Source organism: Sus scrofa, chromosome 13 (assembly GCF_054392235.1).
Source record: "Sus scrofa isolate SSC_HxYL_T2T_F1_AM1 chromosome 13, Sscrofa_HxYL_maternal_Yorkshire_Landrace_v2.0, whole genome shotgun sequence".
NCBI lineage: Eukaryota > Metazoa > Chordata > Mammalia > Artiodactyla > Suidae > Sus > Sus scrofa.
The window spans coordinates 48,341,687-48,367,289 of NC_139395.1; the positions used below are offsets into that span (position 1 = coordinate 48,341,687).

At 37.5% G+C, this 25,603-nt stretch overlaps 1 protein-coding gene across 32 annotated transcripts in view; it reads left to right on the forward strand.

Moving 5' to 3' along the window:
* The window catches only part of DOCK3 (dedicator of cytokinesis 3), a 507,677-nt gene that overhangs the window by 346,042 nt on the left and 136,032 nt on the right, over positions 1–25,603 (forward strand). For all 32 annotated transcript variants that reach the window (XM_021068832.2, XM_021068840.2, XM_084988414.1 and 29 more), the window contains 3 exons: positions 17,312–17,393; positions 23,538–23,598; positions 24,842–24,989. In XM_021068832.2, coding sequence (XP_020924491.2) covers positions 17,312–17,393; positions 23,538–23,598; positions 24,842–24,989 — 291 coding nt within the window. The remainder of the gene's footprint in view (positions 1–17,311; positions 17,394–23,537; positions 23,599–24,841; positions 24,990–25,603) is intronic.

Genomic DNA, 25,603 nt, shown 5'->3' on the forward strand with positions numbered 1-25,603 from the left:
ATGACATTAGCCCAGATGGACCTAATTGATATTTATAGATCATTCCATCCAAAATCATCAGAATACACATTATTTTCAAGTACACCTGGAACATTCTCCAGGATAGATCATATCTTGGGCCACAAAACAAGCCTCAGAAAATTTAAGAAAGTTGAACTCATATCAAACATCTTTTCTGACCACAGCACTATGAGGCTGAAAATCATGTACGAGAGAATAAAAAAAAAAAAAAAAAAAAAAAACTGCAAAAAAACACAGACATGAGGACCTTTAACTATATGCTACTAAACAACCAATGGGTCATGGAAGAAATCAAAAAATACTTAGCAACAAATGAAATTGAAAACATGACAGTCGAAACCCATGGGATGCAGCAAATGCCATTCTCAGAGGGAAATTTGTAGAGAGATGAGCCTACCTCAAGAAAGATGAAAAATCTCAAAGAACCTCACCTTATACCTGAAGCAATTAGAAAAAGAAGGATAAACAAAACCCAGCATTTCTAGGAGGAAAGAAATTGTAAATAACAGAACAGAAATAAATGAAATAGGGAGAAAACAATAGAAAAGATCGATGAAACTAAAAGGTAGTTACTTGAAAAGATAAACAAAATGATAAACATTTACCCAGACCCATCAAGAAAAAAGGGAAGAGGGCCCAAATCAATGAAATTAAAAATTAAAAAGAAGTTACAACTGACACCACAGAAATACAAAGGACCATAGGAACTACTGCAGGCAACTATGTACAAATAAAATAGACAACCTAGAAGAAATTCTTAGAAAGGTACAGTCTCCCACGACTGAATCAGGAAGAAATAGAAAATATCAACAGGCCAATCACAAGTCTTGAAATTGAATATATGATTAACAAACTCCCGGCAAATAAGTCCAAGACCAGGCTTACCAGGTGAATTCTACCAAACATTTACAGAAGAGTTAATGCCTGTTCTTCTGAAACTCTTCCAAAAAACTGTAGAGGAAGGAACACTCCCAAGTTCATTCTTTGAGGCCACCATAACCCTTATACCAAAATCAGACAAAGATACTACCAAAAAATGAAAATACAGGCCAATATCACTGATGAACATAGATACAGAAATCCTCGACCAAATACCATCAAACCAAACTCAACAATACATTAAAAGGATCATACACCATGGATGTGGGACTTATCCCATGGATGCAAGGATTCTTCAGTATCCACAAATCAATCAGTATGATACTTCACATTAACAAATTGAAGAATAAAAACAATATGATCATCTCAATAGATGCAAAAAAAGCTTTTGACAAAATCCAGCACCCATTTCTGATTAAAAAAACAAAAAAAAACAAAAAAACCTCAGAGTTCCCGTTGTGGCTCAGTGGTTAATGAATCCGACTAGGAACCGTGAGTTTGCGGGTTCAATCCCTGGCCTTGCTCAGTGGGTTAAGGATCTGGCGTTGCCATGAGCTGTGGTGTAGGTCACAGATGTGGCTCAGATCCCACATTGCTGTGGCTCTGGCGTAGGCCAGCAGCTACAGCTCTGATTAGACCCCTAGCCTGGGAACCTCCACGTGCTTCAGCAGCCCAATAAAAGGCAAAAAGACAAAAAAACAAAAAAACAAAAAAAAAAAAAAAACCTCTAGAAAGTGTGCATAGATGAAACCTACCTCAATATAATAAAGGCTACATGCATTAAGCCCACAGCTAACATCATTCTCAACAATGAAAAGCTGAAAGAATTTCCACTAAGATCAGGAACAAGACAAGGATGTCCACTCATGCCATTTTTTGTCAACATAGTTTTGGAAGTCCCAACTAAGGCAATCAGATAAGAAAAAGAAATAAAAGGAATCCAAATTGGAAAAGAAGAAATAAAACTGCTCACTTTTTGAAGATGACATGATACTATACATAGAAGATCCTAAAGATGCTACCAGAAAACTGTTAGGACACATTAATGAATTCAGTAAAGTTGCAGGATACAAAATTAATACACAGAAATCTCTCACATTTCTATACACTAATGACAAAAGATCAGAAAGAGAAATTAAGGAAATAATCCCATTTACCATTGCATCAAAAAGAATAAAATATCTAGGAATAAATCTACCTAAGAAGGTGAAAGACTTGTACTCTGAAAACTGTAAGACACTGTTGAAAGAAATAGAAGATGCACAAACAGATGGAAAGATATACTATGGTCTTGGATTGGAAGAATCAATATTGTCAAAATGGCTATACTACCCAAGTCAATCTACAGATTCAACACAATCCCTGTCAAATTACCATTGGCATTTTTCACAGAACTAGAACAAAAAATTTAAATTTGTATGGAAACACAAAAGACCCTGAATAGCCAAAGCAATCCTGAGAAAGAAAAATGGAGCTGGAAGAATCAGGCTCCATGACTTCAAACTATACTACAAAGCTACAGTCATCAAGGCAATATGAATATGGCACAAAAACAACCTAGAGACCAATGGATTAGGATAGATAGTTTAGAAATAAACTAAAGCACCTATGATCAACTAAACTACCACAAAGGAGGCAAGAATATACAATGGGGAAAAGAAGGCATCTTCAATGAGTAGTGCTGGGGAAAACTGGAAAGCTACATGTAAAAGAATGAAATTAGAACATTCTCTAACACCATACACAACAATAAATCCAAAGTGAATTAAAGACCTAAATATAAGACCAGATAGTATAAAACTCCTAGAGGAAAACATAAGCTGAGTACTCTCTAACATAAACCACAGCAATATCTTCTCAGTTCCACCTCTCAGAGTAATGAAAATAAAAGCAAAAATAAGCAAATATGACCTAATTAAACCTAAAGGTTTTTTGTACAGCAAAGGAGACCATAAACAAAATGAAAAGACAACCCACAGAATGGGAGAACATTTTTGCAAATGAAGCAACTAACATAGGATTAAGCTCCAAAATATACAGTCAACTCATGCAGCTCAATATCAAAAAACCAAACAATCTAGTCAAACATGGGCAGAAAATCTAAATTGACATTTCTCCAAAAAAGACATACAGATGGGTGAAGTGCACATGAAAAGATGCTCAGCATTGCTGTTTTTATTAGAGAAATGCAAATCAGAACTGCAATGACTTATCATCTCTCACTTGTCAGAATGGCCATCATCAATATCTGGAATCTAATATAGGGCACAAATGAACCTTTCCACAGAAAAGAAAGTTATGGATATGAAGAACAGACTTGTGGTTGCCAAGAGGGAGGGGGAGGGAGAGGGAGGGACTGGGAATTCAGGGTTAATAGATACAAACTATTGCCTTTGGAATGGATAAGCAATGGGATCCTGCTGTATAGCACTGGGAACTATGTCTGGTCACTTGTGATGGAGCATGGTAATGTGAGAAAAAAGAATGTGTATATGTATATGTGGCTGGGTCACCTTGCTGTGCAGCAGAAAATTGACAGAACACTGTAAATCAGCTATAATGGAAAAAATTTTTAAAAATTGTTAAAAAAAAGTTTACAAACAGCAAATGCTGTAAAGGGTGTAGAAAAAACGAGCTACTGGTGAATGTAAATTTGTACAGCCACTACGGAGAACAGTATGGAACCAGTATGTAGATTCCTTTAAAAACTAAAAATAGAGTTGATCCAGCAGTATCTATTTGGAGAAAACCATAATTTGAAAAGATACATTCACCCCAGTGTTCATTACAGCACTGTTTACAATAGCCAAGATATGGAAGCAACCCATCAACAAATGGATGGATAAAGAAGGTGTGGTATATATACATATAGTCATAAAATAGAATGAAATAATGCCTTTGCAGCAATATGGGTGGACCTAGAGATTATCATACTGAGTGAAGTAAGGCAGAAAGAGGAAAATAGATATCATATGATATCATTTATATATGGTATCTTAATAAATGATACAAATGAACTTATATACAAAATGGAAATAGACCCGTAGACATAGAAAACAAACTTACAGTTACCAAAGATAGCCAGAAATGGAGGGAGATAAATTAGGAGTTAACATAAACACACTACTACATATAAAATAGATAACCAAAAAGGACCTATTATATAGCAGAGAACTATATTCAACGGTTTGTAATAATATTTAAGGGAAAAGAATCTGAAAAATATATACACATGAATATATATATATAACTGAATCACTTTGCTGTACACTTGTAACTAACACAACATTGTAAATCAACTATACTTAATTAAAAAACTAACAAACAGGAATTCCCATTGTGGCTCAGTGGGTTAAAGACCCAGTGTTGTCTCTGTGAGGATGCAAGTTCACTCCTTGGCCTTTCTCAGGGGGTTAAGAAACCAGTGTTGCTGCAAGCTGTGGTCTAGGTTGCAGATGCAGCTCAGATCTGGTGTTGCCATGACTGTGACATAGGCCTCAACTACAGCTCCGATTCAGCACCTATCCTGGGAACTTCTTTGTGTTGCGGGTGTGGCTGTAAAAAGGGGAAAAAAGAAAATCTAACAAACCAAAAAAGATGTGGTGTATCTACACAATGTAATATTACTCAGCCATAAAATAGCATGAAACAATGCCATTTGCAGCAAAATGGATGGACCTAGAGTTTATCATATTAAGTGAAGTAAGTCATTGAAAGACAAATATCATACGATATCACCTAATTGTAGAATCTTTTAAAATGATGTACATGAACTTAATTATGAAACAGAAATAGACTCACAGACATAGAAAACAAACTTATGATTACCAGAGGGGATAGCCAGGAGTAGAGGGAGTTAAATTAGGAATTTGTGATTAACATATACACACTACCATGTATAAAATAGGTAAACAAGGGGTTCCCATTGTAGCCCAATAGGATCAGCGGCATCCCTGGAGCACTGGGACACAGGTTCAGTCCCTAGCCTGGCACAGTGGATTAAGGATCCAGCATTGCCGTAGCTATGACATAAGTCACAAGTGCAGGCTCACTTCTAATCCCTGGCCTGGAAACTCCATATGCCATGGGGTGGCCAAAAAAGAAAAAAAAAGATAAATAAGTAAACAAGGATCTAATGTGTAGCACAGGGAAGTAAGTGTATGCAATGTCTTATAATAACCTATGATGGAAAAAATGTGAAAAAAGATAAGTATATGTTTTTGTATAACTAAATCACTTACTGTACACTTTAGGCTAACAGAACATTATAAATTAACTGTACTTTAATTTTAAAAATGGATTTTAAAAAAAAGGTCAAGAGATAACTCTTTCCATGAAAACTTGGAGTATTCCTGCCAAGTTCTTATTGATCACATAAAGTACTGTATGAGACTGCTAATAAACTCTGTAAAAGTATGATACACATGTTGGTAATTGCCACCATCCTGTTCAAAATCTTGGTGCATGTTTGTTTCATTTGCATTCTGTTATGTAGAAATTCCAAAGCCTAACTGTGAAGACTGTGGAAATTTTCAGCAATTAAATCCCAAGAGACAGTGATGTTTGCTCATTCAAAGTTTGTTTTACTTGCAATCAGATTCTGTTGGGGAAGCAGTGAATTTTTGAGGTTGTCTTTTTCCAGTTACTAGAATATCCGTTAGGGAATGTTATGATCATAATATCTTGAGTGTGATTGTTCATAAAAGAAATTTACTTTACTTTATTGTCATTACTAAGACAGTTTTTAAATGAGGCCTTAAGTAAGCACATTTTAGCATTTTGTTCAAATGTTTCCAATTTGCACAGTAAATAAATTGAAAACATTATAACAAATAAATAGGAAAACATTAAATCATATTATCCGTGATTTGCTCTTAAATGCTTTATTTTTCTGTGATAGTGCATGGTCTTATATTTATCTAAGTACAGTCAGATAAATTAAAAGGTAGATTTCTATACACTTGGTGAAAATATTCTTAGCTAAACTGTTTTTTTCAACCCTCACTTATTGATTGATTTGTTCAGCATTACTTTCAGGATTATGTATTTATTCAGTGAGTTACTGTTCGGAAGTTGCAGAGAATCCGTCTATGAAGGGTACATTTTTCTACACCAGACAGAGATGTTCCTGAATACAAAGAAGTAGCTGCTGTTCTAACATTACTTTTTTGACATCGAGGGCTAGCACGATTACTTTTCTATAATACTTCAGACTGCTTGACCTTCATCTGAGAAATGTAAAAGCGTGACATTTCTTGAGTCCCCAAAGGCATGATTAGCAAATCACGTAGAAATCAGGGTCAATCTCCCTGCCACCTCTTCCCCACAAGGAGGAGATGTACCTTCCTCAGATGGCAAAGATGATCTGACTCAGCATTGTGCTGTCCTGCCAGCAGATTCTCGCCCTCGCTTCACCCCTGTTTATTCATTTACATGCTTTTTATGGTTAGAATTGGAAGCTTGATTCTGGAGTGAAAGCGTAAATCATTACAGTAAAAAACAACTGTTTTTAGCTCCCCACGTAACTGATCATTAAGTTACCATTTAGTTCATTTTCATGAGAAATGCATGATTTCTAAAGACCCTGTAGGGGCTGTGTAATTACACAATGCTGTTATAACTTTGAGAATATGTGATAACAGATTTACTCACGTGTCTCTTTTGCTTTAGAGTAAAAGAAAAAAATCTGCTTTCTGGGATTGGTTGTCATCCAAGAATCTCTGCTTGTTCCATATTAGATAAAGTATTGCCCCCCCCACCACACACACACCCTGACCAATATCAGTCTTCTGGGTGAGAATACCATGAACTTCTTCTTCTTCTTTTTTTAGGGCCACACCCATGACATATGGAGGTTCCTAGGCTAGAGTCGAATGGAGCCACGGCTGCTGGCCTACGCCACAGCCACAGCAACGGCAGATCCAAGCCAAGTCTTAGACCTACACCATAGTTCACGGCAATGCTAGATCCTTAACCCAGTGAGCGAGGCCAGGGATCAAACCCACATCCTCATGGATCCTAGTTGGGTTTGTTAACCACTGAGCCACCAAAGGAACTCCCAATAACTATGAACTTCATACAGACTCGGTGCCAGTAGCAGATGTGGAATGGGGCTTGGTATAGACTTTCTACCAGAAAAGTTTGGTGCCCCATGTGCATAATAGGGATCCTGGGGCTGGCTAGGTTTCATTCATGTAGCATCTCTGGGAACCTGTGTGACACAGACACTCTGTGCATCTCTAGGGCAGGATGTGACTTGCAGCATTTCCCAGGTGTATTTGTCCAGAGATTCCTCTCCCCTCTTCCAACACATACTAGTTTTTCAATACTCATTTCATAAGATAAAATACTGAGAAAGCATGGACTTTGATGTCAGACAGCTTCAGATTTGAATTCTAACTTTACCACTCTCTACTTTTTGATCTCAAGTCGGAAACTTTGATTCTCAGTTTCTTCAGAGGTAAAATACCTGTTATGAGAATTCAACTCCTTTAGACAAGAGAAGAAACACTTCGAAGAATGCCTGGTACACAAGAGACACTCATGAAGTGGCTGCTGTTGGTGCTGCTGTAGCAAGCTGATGAGTACCAGGGCTGTGTTTCCCACCCACATCTTTCCCCCGAGCTTCAGACTTGGGCTTTCACCTGCCTGGTTTTGTCACCTACATATCCCAGAGAGACCTCAAATTCAGCATGCACATCTGAACTTTATATACTCCTCTTTGTATCTTCTCTGGCTGACACTACCACATTCAGTTAACTGCTAAATCTGGTCAGCTCTGTCCCCTAAATATATCTCGCATCCATTCACCTCTCTTCAGTCCCAAAACTGCATCATAGCTTGCCGGGGCTGCTCTGCTTTGTCCTTGGAGTATTTCCTATGTTACCAACCTACCTTCCACACTGTAACCCAAGTGATCATTCTAAAAACTTATGAGATCAACATTGCTTCTCATAGTTGGAGTTTCAGAGCTTCTCTAAGACCCATAATGAGGTTTTCCAAATTTGCTAATCCTAAAAACCAACTGAGACCTTTTAAAAAATATAGATTCTTGGACTTCCTCCAGGAGTCCTCTCCTCTAGAGATTCTTATCCAGAAGATCTTGGATGGGGCACAAGAATCTGCACTTTTAATAACCTGGCAGGTACTCCTGGTTACCTGCCAAGCTGAGAGAAGCCTCACATGTAATTCACACCATGGGTTTGTCCACTCTATATTATACGACACCTTTGACCATTCCCCACTCTCCAGTGTCCTCTTACCTCATGACCTGAGATTCTCCACCATCAAGTTGCCTCATACTTAAGAGGATCTGCACTTGCACACTCTTCTTCTGGAATCCATTTTTCTTCATCTCTAATTACCCCTTACCAAACTCCAAAAGCCTAGCAGTAGTCTAAGAATGTGTCCCAATATTTCATTTAGGTAACCTGTCCTCATCCAGTGGAGCTTGTCAGCCTATTTCTGTGCAATTAATTATAGCATTTTCACACTGTAATTACACTTTTTATTTTATGTGCATCTCTCTCCCAGTGGACTCAGAACCTTGGGGATAGGAACCATTTCATTTCTACATTCCCAGCATTTAGTTGAGTTTTTGGAACATGGTAAGAGTTCATGTATGCTTGTTGAAAGAGTGGAAAGGAGGAAGAAAGGGTGGAAAGAACTCTTGAACTCTACTAGGAGTCATAAAAATGTTCTTTGAAGCCCTGATGTGTCTCAGCAACAGGTGGTAGTTAGGAGAGAGGCCTACGTAGGGACGATTCTTGCTCTTGACCCTTCTCCTTGCCTTTGATTCGACCTAAGTAGCCCTATTTTTTCATTTTTCATATGTTGGTGAAACATGTACGGTTTTATTGAAAAGAAGGGAAAAGTTGATACTAAAAATAAATTCAAAAACCACAGTACTGATTTGCCTTTATGAAATCCCTTTATGTATTTCTACTCTCTGTGATTTAGAATGAGGTGGGAAATCTTGAGAAATAAAACCAAGGATCTGAATTGGAAAATGCGTCTTTGAGGAAATATTAGAGATTTCCTAATCCATTGGATTGTACAGTATAGTACGGCCTTGAGGCTACTTGCAGCTTTCAGGGACCTTGGAGGTTATCATGAGAGAGATGCTACATAGTTGGCATCCATCACCGCAGAGGCCCAAATGAGAAACATGAAGTTTAAATTGAAAGAGTTGGGAGAATTCCTCTAAATTTATTTGAGGAGCATGCTTACATTTCCAAAGCAGAGTCTCCAGGAAATAACCTCACTGAGGATTAAAGACAGCCTCTGCCTCATCACCTGGCACAGACTAGCACCTCTTTGGTCACCAAACGTTTGCTGTAGGGATGCGTGAATTACCATCAATGGAGAAGTGTATGAAATGCATTGCCACCCAGGAATTAGAACTCTCATAAAAGCAAGTGATCTTAAAATTAAGACACAATTAGACTTGTCAAAGATTCAAATTATAGATTTCATTTGTAAGGACTTGCTCAATAATATGAAATTAATGTAATATACTGTTCCTGCATAGCTTATCATAAAGACAAGTAAATGTAGAGCAGTTCTCATAACATTGCTTATTGTAGAATAAGAGATTAACCATCTCTTTTTTTCCTATTGAGAGAATTAGCGTTTTCTCACCCAGAATATTTAAGAGGAAAATGATCTGTTCCTCTGATATAGAGGTGAAATTTGTAAAATTTCATAAATTTTACCCTTTTTGCCACAGTTCCTTTCACACTTTATGGGGAAATATGAGGAGTTGTTACACCTCTAGTTGCAGGTAGATTCGCTCAGCATTTATCAAACTGTATTTGTACAGATTATATTGCCTTATGCAAAGGTGGGTTGTGGGGTCAAAAGTCACCTGTCCCATTGCTACTTAAACACATAAAATTTTCAGCCTCTGAGAAGTCCTGTAGGGTAGAAATCTATCATAATCTGTGCTTAATGCATTTTTCCCAACAATACGGACCACTTTTTGCAAAACACTTTTGACAAATTTGTAAACATTGGATAGGTATTTGCCTTCACATAGTTTGAATGTTAGCAGAAAGCAGCCTTTATTTATCATATCGATTGGTGAAGCCAGCAAAACAGGAAATAATTTGATGTATATCCAAAATCCTTTGAAATGAAAAAAGTTTTTTTGAGCTTCACAAATTTGTGAAGAAGGCCAGATGAAACAAGAGTTTGAAACGTTCTAGGAAAAATGAGACACTGGGAGAACTATCTTAGGGGCCTCCTTTTACTATTGAGGAAAAAGAGAAGTTTTAGGTTCTGATAAGGTCAGCAACACTCTGTTCCCTGGAATTTGCTTTATCTACCCTTTTATCTTTGGATCAGAACTTGGTGTAATCCCTTCGAATAGCACCCCTCTCCATGGCTAACCAGGAGCTCAAAATGGCAGCCTGCTTGGAGGATGTCTCTGCTTAAGAGATTCACAGAGAGTGGTAGTGTGAGAGTGAGAGCAGTTAGGTTATATCTTCCTTCCAAAGAAAAGAGTAGCAGTAATGATAAATTCTCTTGAAAAGACATAAACTTTGTAAATTGTTTTTATTTTCATCTATCAAGTTAACTAATTGAGTGCTTATTATAAGCATGTATACATGTTAGAATATATCAGCTGTCCTAACAGAAAAGTGGTAATAATTCAAACACAATAAAAATGTATTTCTTGCTTGTATAATGACACTGGGTGGGTGAATTTGCAGTTAAGTAGTGTGGCCCTCATCCATACAATCATTCAGTGATTCAGACTTATAAATACTCTGTTCTTGCCCAAAGGATGCTCTGAGGGTCATCTCCACTCCAGGCATCTGAAAGGAGAAAAAGCATAAAGGCAAACATGCTAGTAGTGTTTAGGGCTAAGTTGAGAAGTGGCACATGTCACTTCTATCCACATTTCAGTGTCTAGAACTCATTATATGGCCACACCCAACTGCAAGAGAGGCTAAGAAATATAGTCTCTCTGGCTGCCTCAAAAGAAACAGAGAACATGGATTTTAGTGGGTAGCTGGGAGATTCTGACTGCTATAACATGCTTGGTTTTTCTCAGTCTTTATCTGCCAAGTTAGAAGGTTGGTTTGTCTTGACCATTTTGTTTGTTCCCTCTTGGCTTATCAGTGTTTCTGCATAGTGCGATGGTGATGCTACTCATCCAACTTATGATGACCTTTGTCGACAAGCTTCCTTCCAACACAGCAATTCTTCAAGGAATGTCCACTTTCTTTCATTCAACATTTATTGAGCATCTGTTGTAGGTTAGCCTCTTGAAAGTACTTGAGATACATCAGTGAACAAAGGTCCCTGTTATTAAGTTTATTCTCTCATATAAGAAAAAGATAGTAAACAAATGAAAATAATTAGTTTATGCCAAGTGCAATAAAGGAGGGGGGATAATAGAAGGGGTACTGCTTTTGCTAACATCATCAGTATTGGCTTCTTTGGGAAACTGGCATTTGAATGAGCCACTTGGGCTGAGAGAACAGTATTCCAGGCAGTGCAGAGGTCCCAAGGCAAGAATGAGCTTGGCTTGTTCAAGACCTTTGTGTCTAGAAGAACAGTGTGTGGAGAGTAGTAAGAAAGGCTCGTGTGAGATGGGACTACATAGATATGCCAAACGTTCTACACAAGGCCTTGGAGGGCTTAGAGATCTGATTGTTATTTTATCTGAAAGCAAGAGTAAGCCATGAGGAGTTCCCGTCGTGGCGCAGTGGTTAACGAATCCGACTAGGAATCATGAGGTTGCGGGTTGGGTCCCTGCCCTTGCTCAGTGGGTTAACGATCCGGCATTGCCATGAGCTGTGGTATAGGTTGCAGACGTGGCTTGGATCCCGCATTGCTGTGGCTCTGGCGTAGGCTGGGGGCTACAGCTCCGATTAGACCCCTAGCCTGGGAACCTCCATACACCGTGGGGGCGGCCCAAGAAATAGCTAAAAAAAGACAAAAAAAAAAAGAATAAGCCATGAAAAAGTTTGTTGTTGTTTGGTTTTGCAACAACCTAAATGTCTATTGACAGATGAATGGATTTAAAAGATGGGGTTCATTTCCACAGGAAGGAAAATCATGGACTTGGAGAATAGATTCGTGGTTGCCAAGGGGGAGTGGGAGGGAGCGGGATGGATTGGGAACTTGGGGTTAATAGATACAGACTATTGCCTTTGGAATGGATTAGCAATGAGATCTGCTGTGTAGCCCTTGGAACTATATCTAGTCACTTATGATGGAGCATGATAATGTGAGAAAAAATAATATGTACATGTATGTGTAACTGGGTCACCATGCTGTACAGTAGAAAATTGACAGAACACTGTAAGCCAGCTATAATGAAAAAAAAAGTCATTTATTTTTATGGAATAAAACAGAATACTACTCACCATAAACGGAATACTACTCACCATAAAGAAGAATGAATTAATGCCATTTGCAGCAACATGGATACAACTAGAGATTATCATGCTAAGTGAAATAAGTCAGAAAGAGAAAGACAAACACCATATGATATCACTTATATGTGGAATCTAAAATATGGCACAAATGAACTTATCCACAGAAACAGAAACAGAGTCATAGAGAACAGACTTGTGGTTGCCAAGGGAGATGGGGGAGGGAGGGAGATGGACTGCGAATTTGGGGTTGGTAGATGCAAGCTATTACGTGTAGAATGAATAAGAAATGAGGTCCTACTCTGTAGCAAACAGAACTATATCCAGTCTCTTGGGTTAGAACATAATGGAGAAAAAGAATGTGTGTGTGTATATATATGTGTATATATATATATATGCCTGGGTCATTTTTCTATATAACAGAAAGTTGTAAATTAACTATACTTTTAAAAAATAAAATTTATATATTATTTATTTTTTTTAATAAAATTTAGAAAAAAGATTATGGAGTTCCTATTGTGGCTCAGTGGGTTAAAGACCTGACGTTGCCTCTGTAAGGATGTGGGTTTGCTCCCTGGCCTTGCATTGCTGCAGGCTGTAACCTGAGTCACAGATGCAGCTCAGATCCAGTGTTGTGCTGCCTGTGGTGTAGGCCTTAGTTGCAGCTCTGACTTGACCCTAGCCACAGATGTGGCTATAAAAAGAAAAAAGAAAAAATATTATACTTTAGAGAAAAAGTTGACTCAACTGAATGTCCTTTTTACCACTTACCATTTTACCATGTGACAACCACCATTTCTACTTTTCCTTGTTACATTGTATTTTATATGGTCTTGAGAATTTTTCCTGATGGTTTTGGATGTCTTTTATTCTCCTAAACTTTACTATTATTTTCTGATTTCCTGTTTCTCTGATGAGCCTCAACTTTGCAATATTAAAACCTCAAACTTATTTGTATCTACACATGTTGTTTCTTCCTTCACTCTCTCCTGGATTCTTGCAGTTCCTGAGAAAGTGAGACCCTCTTTTTCCTTTACCAATTTTTTTTCCTCTCTCCTCTGTCTTTAGTATCTCCCCTTCTACTAGCGTTTGTCCCATTAGATGTAAATGTTCTTAGGTATATCCCATCTTTTTTTTGAAGTCAGGTTTATTGAACAGTAATTTACATATGGTAAAATTCACCCTTTTTAAAGCATAGTTTGATGAGTTTTCACAAATCTATAGTTTGAAACTACCTGATAGTCAAGATATAAGACATTTCATCACCCCCAGAAAATTGTCTAATGCACCTTTGCAGTTAATCCCTTCCCTTCTTCCTCAGTTCTGGCAACTCCTGATTTGATTTCTGTCCCTATAGTTTTACATTTTATAGAATGTAATATTAATGGAGACATAACAGTATATGGCCTTTTGTGATTGACTTCTTTTACTTAGCATAATGCTTTTGAGATCCATCCATATTATTATAAAAGTTTGCTTCTTTTATTGTGAAGTAATAGTCCACTGTATGGATATACCATTGTATAGATTGTCTGTTCATCTCCTGATGAATATTTGGATTCTTTATAATTTCTAGCTATTATGTATAAAACTGCTATAAAAATTCACATACAGGTCATTGTGTAGACATACGTTTTCATATCTCTTGAGTTAATACCTAGGAATAGAATTGTTGGGTCATATAGTATGTTTAACTTTTTAAGAAACTATCAGACTCTTTCCCAAAGTGGCTGTACCATTTTACAGTCTCCTCAACAGTTTATTAGAGTTCTAGTTGCTCTATATTCTTGCCCATCTGTGGTATATTCAGTCTTTAATTTTAGCAATTCTAGTAGGTGTGTAGTATGTTTCTCTAGTTACTAGTGATGTTTTCTAGAGCTTTGTTGCCACACCTATATATTTTTTGGTGAAAGATGTGTTCAGATCTTTGTCCTTTTTTTTTCTTTTTTTTTTTTTTGGTCTTTTGTCTTTTTAGGGCTGCACCTGTGCCACATGGAGGTTCCCAGGCTAGGGGTCGAATCAGAGCTGTAGCTGCCGGCCTACGCCACACCTACAACAATGCTGTATCAGAGCTGTGTCTGTGACCTACACCACAGCCCATGGCAATGCCGGATCCTTAACCCGCTGAGCAGTGCCAGGGATTGGAACCCACAACCTCATGGTTCCTAGTCAAATTTGTTTCCACTGCGCCACGACAGGAACTCCTTTTTTATCCACTTTTTGAGTTGTTACTTCGTATTGAGTTCTGAGATTTTATGTTTTCAATACAGTCCTTTCTTAGGTGAGTGTTTATAAATATTTTCTTCTAGTCTATAGCTTGTCTTTTCATTTCTTAGCAATGTCTTTTGAAGAGACAATGGTTTTAATTTTGATAAAGCCCAATTTACCATTTTGTTGTAATTCGTCATATTTGCTTAAAAATCCTAGATCACAAAGATTTTTCTACTGTGTGCTCAATATGGAAATACAAATGTGAACAAGATGCAAAGGTATTTGTCTCATTTTTCTGGTGTGTATTCTTATAGTTTTATAGTTTTAGCTCTTATGTTTAGGTCTATGATCAATTCAAGTTAATTTCTTATAGGCAAGGATCAAAGTTCAGTTTTTTTTAATACGGATTATTCAGCACTATTTGTTGAAACTACTGTGCACTGTTACTGAATTTTTATACTTTCATTGAAAATGAATATATACATATGGTTTATGCTATCTTTAAACGAAGACCTCCCTCAACTCAACATGCCCATTTAAGTAAAAGTTCATCACTTTCACCTCTTCAAAGAGTAGTTTAGACTCACTGTTTCTGCTTATTTTTTGCTTCTCACACTGGCCTCTTCATCAGTTATCAGAAGGGTTCCTGCCAAAATCACTGATGATTTCTAACATCCAGCACACACTGTTTTGTTATCATTTCACATGATTCTCAGTGCCCTTGGGCCTCATTGATCCATCCTTCCTCTTTCAGACACTTTTTCCCCTTAACTAATATAGAATTCCACCATCCTTATTTTTCTTCTGTTTTTCTCTTTGTCCTTATATGTCTACTTTGCTCGTTGTTCTTCCTTTACTTATTTCTTAAATATAAATGCTCCTTGGGATTCTGACCAAAGCCCCTTTTTTTCTCCTTATTCTGTGCATATTCTCTTCTTGTTCCCATCTAATCCCCCTGGCTGAAGACCCTCAAATTTATATCTGACCTAGATCTTTTCTGAGCTTCATTTCTGTACTTTTAAGTGCCTCCCAAGTTAAGCTCTAGAAAGAAAAGTGTCTTGTATACGTTGTGTTCACATTTGTATTCCTATGTTTAGCACAGAGAATTTAATAACTGTATGTCAACTAAATGAACAAATGAATATGTGAACAAGTTAAGCAAGCTGTGCAATTAATATTATACCATATTTAATAGATGCAGGCTGTTGCCTTTGGAATGGATTAGCAATGAGATCCTGCTGTGTAGCACTGGGAACTATGTCTAGGCACTTATGATGGAGCATGATAATGTGAGAAAAAGAATGTATACATGTATGTGTACCTGGGTCACCATGTTGTACAGTAGGAAAAAAATAACATATTGGGGCAATAAATTTTTTTTTTGTCTTTTTGCCTTTTCTAGGGCTGCTTCTGCGGCATATGGAGGTTCCCAGGCTAGGGGTCTAATCAGAGCTGTAGGCACCGGCCTACGCCAGAGCCACAGCAACATGGGATCCGAGCCGTGTCTGCAACCTACACCACAGCTCACGGCAACACCGGATCCTTAACCCACTGAGCAAGGCCAGGGATCGAACCCGCAACCTCATGGTTCCTAGTCGGATTCATTAACCACTGCGCCACAACGGGAACTCCGAAATAAAACTTTTTTAAAAATATACCATATTTTGTAATCCTATTACAATATTTTAGTATTGCCCTTTTACTGATATCTCATATATGTAATGAATACATGACTCTGGGCACAGAAGAAGTAAATTACTTTTAGAATCACATACTTTGTCTTTGCCATGGCTCAGTTTTCCTGTTATGGTTGGTAGAGACCTTGGGATAAAGAGATGGGAATGAAATCCTAGGCAGGGGCAGGAAGGAGATAAGAGAGCAAGGAGACACTTCTCCAGATACTGAAAACACTTTTTCTAACATTTCTCAGTCCAATAATTTCCTTCAAGAATTAACCTTTATTTGAAGCATAAAAAAAAAATTTTTTTTTTTTTTTTTGTCTTTTTAGGGCCACACCTGCAGCATATGGAGATTCCCAGGCTAGGGGTCGAACTGGAGCTGCAGTTATTAGCCTACACCATAGCCACAGCAATGCCAGATCCGAGCTGCATCTGCAACCTATGCCATAGCTCATGGCAATGCTGAATCCTTAATCTGCTGAGCGAGGCCCAGGGATCAAACCTGCATCCTCATGATTTACTAGTCAGATTTGTTTCTGCTGAGCCATGACAGGAACTCCAGGAATAAAATATTTTAATGTCTCTATTAAATGCAATTAGAGCTTTAGTTACCGTACATTATTTCTTTTTGACTTTTTACCCAAGTTTTTGCAAGTCCCTGTAACATTTTTTTCTTAGCCGTAAAATGATTCTCAAAAGTTATATGGGAAGATGTAAACTGGGTAATGTAGACTCTTTTGGACCTAGTATCATGAATATTTTTATGATGATCTGAATGTTCACATAAAAAAAAATATGCTTCTTATGAGCTTACTGTTATGCCCAGAGCTTTGAGGGGTATTTGGGAAAAATAGAATACATAACCCTCATTGCTGCCCTCAGGGAGCACACACCTTTAGGGGCATGAGAGCCACAACTGGCAAGTAAATAGCAACACCTATCAAGCAGTTTTGTAGTCTCTGTTGCATGTTGCTTGGCAAGAAAATAGTTTCCTGCCCCTAGACATGTGCTTTTGGCCTTGCTGGTCACTGTGAGCTGTCCCGGAAGTGTTTAGGCTTACTCTGTAAATGGCCTTTTTATTTGTTCTGGAGCATGCAGTCCCTTACATTTCTGTCTCTTTCTCCTACATTTCAGTGAGCGGTTTCTGGTGAGACTGAACAAGAATGGTGGGCCAAGGAACCCAGAGAAGATAGAACGAATGTGTGCCCTTTTTACAGTATGTGCAAATTCTCTTTCCCTTCTCTGCTGTTGACTCTAACTAGGGCCCTGCTATGTAGATATTGTTGCTCTGGAAACAAGCGTTTATTCTTATTTCCCCATGCACTGTGGAGAATAGAACTTGATTTATGTTTCTCTCAGGTTTTAATGAAATATTTAAGAAAACCGAAATTAACTTCTGTTTTAATTGAATTTTTTATTAAAGAAACACAATCAAATACCTTTTACTAGTGTACATTTTAAAAGTTATTTAATAGATACTTAAAATCTGAGAAAAGGTCTTTCTTACTATTCTTATTCAGGGCCACTGGGAATTTCTCTAATGTCTAAGTACAGTTTCTCTAAAGGCATCTACCAGATTTATAGCTTTGTAGTTTTTTAGTGAGTTCACATAAAGAGAGACAAACTAAATAGTCCTCCTTTTTTCAAACATTAAACAGAGAATCCCTTTGTGCCACGATCCATACTTTCATTTTTTCTGAATAACCAAGCTATTATTCTTGGTCTTCAAGATCACGGACTCATCAAAATCTTGGTAACCTGTTTATTGGAAAGTGCTCACCCTCACAATACCACATTGCCTTGTATACCCTTAAAGTTGATTCTGATTTACTAAATTTTTTTTACCCAGTTGTAAAACTTAACTGCCCAGCTGCATTTGAGTTTATTTACTGAAGAGAAAAACAAGATCATGTCACTGTTTTAAACCAGCTTTGACTGCTGTGGATTCTTTTCTCTGCTTCAGTGATACTGAGATACATCAAAACCTGTTGAGTGCAGGGAAGTATGATAGTGTCATAGTGCCACTACCCTTGTATGTGGTTTTTGATTGACATGTGACAGTCAGGTATCTCAAGGCTTATGGTGTGCCTCTTAAACACAAATGTGGTTTATCTAGGGCTCTAATATGTGACTTTCTCTGAAAGATAAAATTGAATTTGTTTACCTGACTTTTTTGTTCATTTACTACAACTTTATGTTATCAGAACTTCAAATGATGTTACTGCAGAGTCATAAGCCTCTTTTACAGGGGTAGCTTTTATTAAAAATGCTCCAGAAGTACAGAAAAATTTACAAATCTAGCTGAGCTAGAATGAAATTTTGTACATCTTTGAGCTCAGCATTCAAAGCTTAGGAGATAATGCAGAAAGTGAAAGCATGAAAAGCAGACCCGTGGAGACAGTGAAGGGATTTGAGGTGGTTTAGTCTGGAAAGATCAATGCTATTTCTTCAGTATGAGAAGGACCAAGAAAAGAGTCCAAACTGAGGTAATGAGGTTAGGTTAGTATATTGGGGGAGAGCTTCTGAAGGCCTCTGAGTGCCTGAACAGTGAGCTGGTTCTCTGGGGCCACCTTCCTGAAACAGGATAGAATGAGATGAGAAACCTATCTGTGTAGAATGTCCCAGTGACCTTAGGAGACTTTTCTAGACCCGGTTCTCTGATATTATTTGGTTAAAGCAGCAAAAGAAATCATTGATTCCTTGTTCTTTGGCATTGTGGGAACAGAGCTCTGTGTGTGCTATCCTTGAATATGATGAGTGCAGTCCTTGTCTCTTGAAAAATGAACTTAATTATGATGATATTTGAATGTAATTACAGTAAATCAAAATTTTCATTTAGCTGCATTTTAATTATCTGTATGGGCCCAGAGGCCTAAGCTGTAGCTCCAGCTTTATAAATCTGAGAGGCACATAACACTTATGATGTGCTCTTATTCTGCCACAGTGGGAAGACACAAGGCTGCTAAAAATACCCACTTTTATAATTCCCTTTGCAGTACAGCCCTGAATTTTTTGTAAAGATCCTAAAGACGATTTGAGGAATTTTTTTCAAAGCCCACAAGATTTTTGAACAACATTGTCCTTAGCAGGATTTTCATGTTTTGCTTAAAGCTTTATGAAATAATAAAAGCTATATGAAATAATAATTTTGGTGGAACCTGATTTCTAATTACTTAAGACTTGAGTTCCTCCTCTGGGCCAAAGGAATTTTCCAGATTGACATATGTGTTGCAGAGTTTTAGAGTAAATGCAAGGAAAATGCAGCCATAGCTGTGGTCAGTGTCACCCTGTTAGCTTACCTAAGCATCAAGAAGAGGGTACAAATGGAGTGGTCTTGCAGGGTTATTCAAGCTGACTTCAGAGCCACATTACAGTCACATTATCTGTTCACAGTCCTGTTCTTGGTAAAGGTTGTTTTTTTCCTGACTGTGTTAAATTTCAGAGCTTTCTGTGCAGGAAGAATTTTGTCAAAAAAGGAAGTGTTTCATATTTATGTGAACGTCTAATACAGTGAGGATTTTGATGCTTTTCATGATCAGCAATGGCTGTGTATATGTGCATGAGAGAACATATCTGTGTCTTAACTGTTTATTAGATGTCCAGCAACTGTTTATTAGATGTCCTGTGCCTCACACACAGTGCCTAGCAAATACTAAGGTCTCAATAATTTGTGACATAAATAAATGAATGTATGTTTATTTTCTCTTATATTTGAGTGACTAACTCAGAAAATGAATTTGTGGGTTTTTTTTCTCCTTCATTGGTTTGGCATTATATGTTTCACATTTATTTATACTCTTTCACATTTCAAAATAGAATTTTAGGTAGTGATTTCTTGGAATTAAGAGTGAACTTGATTATTAGTATAATAACATCATTTGTTAAAATATTGTCTTCTTTTCTATAGCATAAGAATGAATAAGTTGGCTGTATTTTATATTTGTAAATCCCATTATCTCTACAGAAAAAGTCAGTCCAGGCACAGGGAAGTGAAATGACTTTTCCCTGTTTCAAATGGCACATCAGCAACTGAACAGATGCTGATCCCTGAATCACTATCCTCTCTACCCAGCAGGTAGTTGGGAACCAGCTTCCTAATTATGTAGGATTGGAGGGTATGATCCATTGAGTAAATCTGGATTCAAACCCTGCTCACCAGATGAATGGTGGGTGAGTTACCTCTCTTCCCATCTTAGTTTTACTGGTCTTGTGACATGGATGGTCATACTTAGTCTTAGAGAGTGTAGGTTTAATAACTCTATGATAAGGGTGTTTCACCATGCTCTTATACTTAATAAGATAGCTTTTACATTGAATTTTGACATTGGAATTATGTAAAACTTACAAATTATATTTTGACTTAAAATATTTTTCTTATGCTTATTATTCCCTTATTTTTATTGACTTCAAATAAATGCCACAGAATTTTGACATTGGAATTATGTAAAACTTACAAATTATATTTTGACTTAAAATATTTTTCTTATGCTTATTATTCCCTTATTTTTATTGACTTCAAATAAATGCCACAGAAAGTTCTGGGTACCATGTGCAACATGGTCAGAAAGAGCCCCAGAGTTCCCATTGTGCCTCATTAGGTTAGGAACCCAACTAGTATCCATGAGGATGTGGGTTCGATCCCTGGCCTCACTCAATGGGTTTAGGATCCAGTGTTGCCATGAGCTGTGGTGTAGGTCGCAGACGCAGCTCGGATCTGGCGTTGCTGTGGCTGTGACAAAGGCCAGCAGCAGCTGCAGCTCCTATTTGACCCCCAGCCTGAGAATTTCCATATGCTGCAGGTGCAACCCTAAAAAGTCAAAAAAAAAAAAAAAAAAAGCCCATACCCAGCCGCTTAGAAAATATCATAAATTATATTTAGGCTTCTTCCTTTTATTCACTTAAACAGAGCCAAGGGAGAGGTCCCATGCTCTTGCGCACAACCCATTTGGCTAGTGTTTGGTCAGCTTTGGTAACTGGTTTGAATTCTATAGGTATATTGGGATTTATAATTATACTCGTTATTTGATAGTTTGGATTAACACAATCCAAGCTATATAGAAGGAACCATTTCACTTCGAAGTGTGTCGTTTTTATATCCTTCAGTAATAAACTTGTTTCAGTCCCCCAAATTACATAAAAATGGTAATCTGTTTTTTAATTTCTGTTTGTTATTTAGTGGCCATCTTAATATGTGTCAAAATACATTGCTATTTGAGTATATCATTTTAAACTGAAAGGTTTATTGAAATGGAGTCTGAAACATCCTTTTTCAATATCAAAAGACAACTTTCATGCAAAAATATATCTTTATGATTACACAGATAACAATTTATGTGGGAATTCCCATGGTGGCACATTGGATTAAGGATCTGGCATTGTTACAGCTATGGAATAGGTCACAGCTGCAGCTTGGATTCAATCCCTGGCCTGGAAACTTCCATATATTGCAGATGCGGCCAAAAAATACAAGAAAAACTATTTATGTGAAATCGCTTTTTTTTTTTTTTTTTTTTTTTTTTGCATTTTAGGGCCACACCTGCAGCATAGGGAGGTTCCTAGGCTAGGGGTTGATTCAGAGCTACAGCTACCAGCCTACACCACAGCCACAGCAATACCAGATCTGAGCTATGTCTGTGACCTACACCACAGCTGACAGCAATGCCGGATCCTTAGCCCACCGAGCAAGGCCAAGGATTGAACCTGCAACCTCATGGTTTCTAGTCAGATTCATTTACACTATGCCACAACGGGAACTCCTATGTGAAATTGTTTTGTAAAGCATTTCATTGTCAATACATTTCATTATTCCATTAAAGATTTGACAAAATATTATAACCACCTAGAATCTAAAAGCTTCAATTTCACCATTACACATTACTTTTTGATGTCTCCTTTTCTTTCATATGTTCAGGACCACTCTAGAAGGCAGAGCTGGGATTATGGTAAAGCAAGCAAAGCACAGGATCCTGAGAATGAAAACTTCTTGGATTTTGTACTTTAAGTGCCTTGCTTGCCTCACCCTAGCCCTAATCCTGCTACAGGATATAAACATAAAGCAAACATGGGGTTTCTGGATCCAAAGCTCATTCCAAATCATGAGTACACTTTGATTGTCCCTTTTCCTGCTTTATTGAAAAGGGGGACTAATAAAAAGATGAAAGATGGGAGGGAAATGGAACTGAGGGACCTTTTCCTGGAAACAAAAGGGAAATCACAGGAACCTGTCTCATTAAAGATGGTGATTACTCCATCAGTCATCATTCAGAACAGTGGAGTGAACAGCAAGTTGATGACCTGACAAAAAGTCTGAAACAGAATACATATTAAAGGGAGTTTTATTAAAGTATAATGTGTTAAATAAAGTATAAATATATACCCATAAACATTTCAAAATATGTTCTAAACAAATAATTTAGTGTATGGAATTATTTTTATAACTCTAGTTTTTGAAGTTTCTGATTCTGGATCAGATTTGTTTACTTAAAGGAATCCATTAAAATTTTCTAGGTAAAACAATTTTCAGCTTTATAGCTTCAGCACAATGGTACATATTTAAATTTAGAAATGGGTGATCTAGTTATTGAAGTTTCACTAAAACTATATTAATCTCTTTTCTAGAGACCATATCTAATGTGTAATAATCATTTTTGGACAATAGAGTAAATGTAAAATTAGTAGAGAATAAACTTTCAGAATTTCAGTCATTAGTGAGCCTTTTGGTGTTTTACCATTTTTTTGTGCATTAAAAATTTCTTTTGTTGGAGTTCCCATTGTGGCTCAGTGGTTAACGAATCTGACTAGGAACCATGAGGTTGCAGGTTCGGTCCCTGGCCTTGCTCAGTGGGTTAAGGATCCGGCATCGCCATGAGCTGTAGGTGTAGGTTGCAGGTGCGGCTCAGATCCCACATGGCTGTGGCTGTGGCGTAGGTCGGAGGCTACAGCTCCGATTCAACCCCTAGCCTGGAAAATTCCATATGCCACCAGTGTGGCCCTAAAAAGCAAAAAAAAAAAAAAAAAAAAAAAAAAAAATTCTTTTGTTATAAAATGTTTTATATGATTTTAGAATAAACATGGATAAGGCAATGTCATGAAGATTTCTATTATGAGAACATTTGTAGGTATTTGTTCGGTGGTCTAAATAAGGGCTAGAAAAAAATTGTCAATAAAATAAACTTCCGAAGGCATATGAGATATCCACACTTTCAGTGCAGGAATCTTATAACACTAAATTTATAGGTGCTTTAATATTACCCTTCCCCCACTTATAATACTGAAACAAAAGCAAAACATTATGAGGTTTGAAGTGAAAAAATTATAATTATTTTTTGCCTTAATTTACTTACTTGTTCTCTTCTCTTAGGATCTGAGCAGCAAAGATATGAAGAGAGACTTATATATAGTTGCCCATGTGATACGAATAGGTATGATCAATTTTATCTATTTACATAACTAAGACCAGCCCAACTTGGGATAAGCATCCATTATGTATGACCCTTGTCTTCTCCCTAGCTCCTCCCTGTTACTTCAGGTCTCGAGATAAGAATCTGGCTTATATTAGAGCTCTACCCTAAGCTCAGCTTATGTAATAGCTGAATTTGGTGTAAATGAAAGGATTTTTTTTTCCCACTGAAAATTTCCTGCTCCCGATTTGTTTTTGGACCAATGTTCTTTATTTCAAGTCGTTATTTTTTTTACATTCTCTCCACCTATTTCTCAGCCTCTGAACCAGCCCTCTGCCTCAGAGAACTTATAACAGGTTGCTAGGGTTGCCAGCTTAACAAGTAGTGAATGGCTTTTGCTGTGTTTTGTATCCAAAAGTGTGTAACTGTGCTATTTTCCACAAAGTCAGAGTTACTATCATTACTGCAGAAGATAGGTGGTATCTCATGTCTACCCCACCCAAAATGAAAATAGTGATTTTTTGCTTCCTGGTTTTCCCCAGTCTTATTTCAAGTTTATGAAATAATTTGGGGGCCTTTGACTAAAAGGTCTTTCTTCATAGGTTTGGTTTTCTGGCATCTCTTGGACATTTTTATCAAAGAATATATTTAATCCTTTGCCAGCAAAATAACTATTTAGCTGTACTTGATAAAACATTTGTTGAGGTTCCAGTTTTACATTTCAAGTCCTGTTGCCACTGTAGGCATAGCCTTGATAAGCAGGGCAAGTAAGCTCCCATTTACTTTCTGAGACTATTCTCACTCCCACAGTGGTTCATGAGCAGCTTTGGCAGCAGAATTTGGTTAGAAGAATTGTACATTGTCCTCCTTATCTGTGCATACATAGTTTTTATCTGGCAACTAAGATACTAAATGATGCATCCTAAATATACCAAAGAAGTTTAAATCTATTAGCATGCTGGTTTTTCTAAGAAATTCATGAAACCACTGTTTTATATCATATGATTAATAAATGTACTGTTGGTGTTGAGGTGGGTAGCATGAATGATTAATTGAATGTGGTGCAGGGGAAGAGCCCTGGCCAAAGTCTTGTTTGGCATTCCTCCACATAAGTATCCTTGCATCCTTAGATGGCTCCCTTCATCTTCCAATTTAAACAGTCTCTAAAATGCCTGTAGTTCTGGCATCCTTGGATGACAATTCAGTGATCCTGTAGAGGGACAAAGAGTTCTCAGTCTGACGGGTGTTTTCTGCTGTGCCCCAGGCCGGATGCTTCTAAATGACTCAAAGAAGGGCCCTGCTCACCTGCACTACCGAAGACCATATGGATGTGCTGTCCTAAGTGTCCTGGATGTCCTGCAGTCGCTCACAGAATTGAAGGAAGAAAAGGATTTTGTTCTTAAGGTTTACACGTGAGTAACTGACATCAGAAATATTAATGATTTGCAGCATAAAACGTACCAGCACTGCCCTTGAGAGCAGCAGTCCTCAAGCTTTGCAAGACACAAAATCATCAGAATACATAGGATAGGGAGTTTTTTTAAAATGCTAAGATTTTTCCATCTAAGGTTTGGGGTGGACCCAAGCAACTGTATTTTTAATAAGCTTTCCAGTCAATTCTAAAGCAGCTGAACTTGGAACTTTCTATCCTAAAGTAAAATTCTGGAAGTACACATTTCCTTTTCTATCCAGGACCAACCAACTTTATTATGTATTTACAGGAAAACTCATAATCTAATTTTTTGTGTTTTGGCTATAAAAGAGTCATCTCTGTCTAATACTTGCCCACCAGCTATTGTAACCGAGCTGGCTACTGGTGTAAATTGCTTCAGAAAATGATCATGAGTCAGGTTGCCCTCTTGGAAAAAAGGTTGCCCTCACTTTTTCTGAGGAGCTGAGATTTACTCTTCATTTCTGCCACCACAGATCTGTAACTACCCACCCAAGCATGGCGTTATTTTTGTGTGTTCATCAGCCAAGGGCTCTGCCTTTGAGAAGCAGTGCATCTCCTCCTGACTCTTGTTAA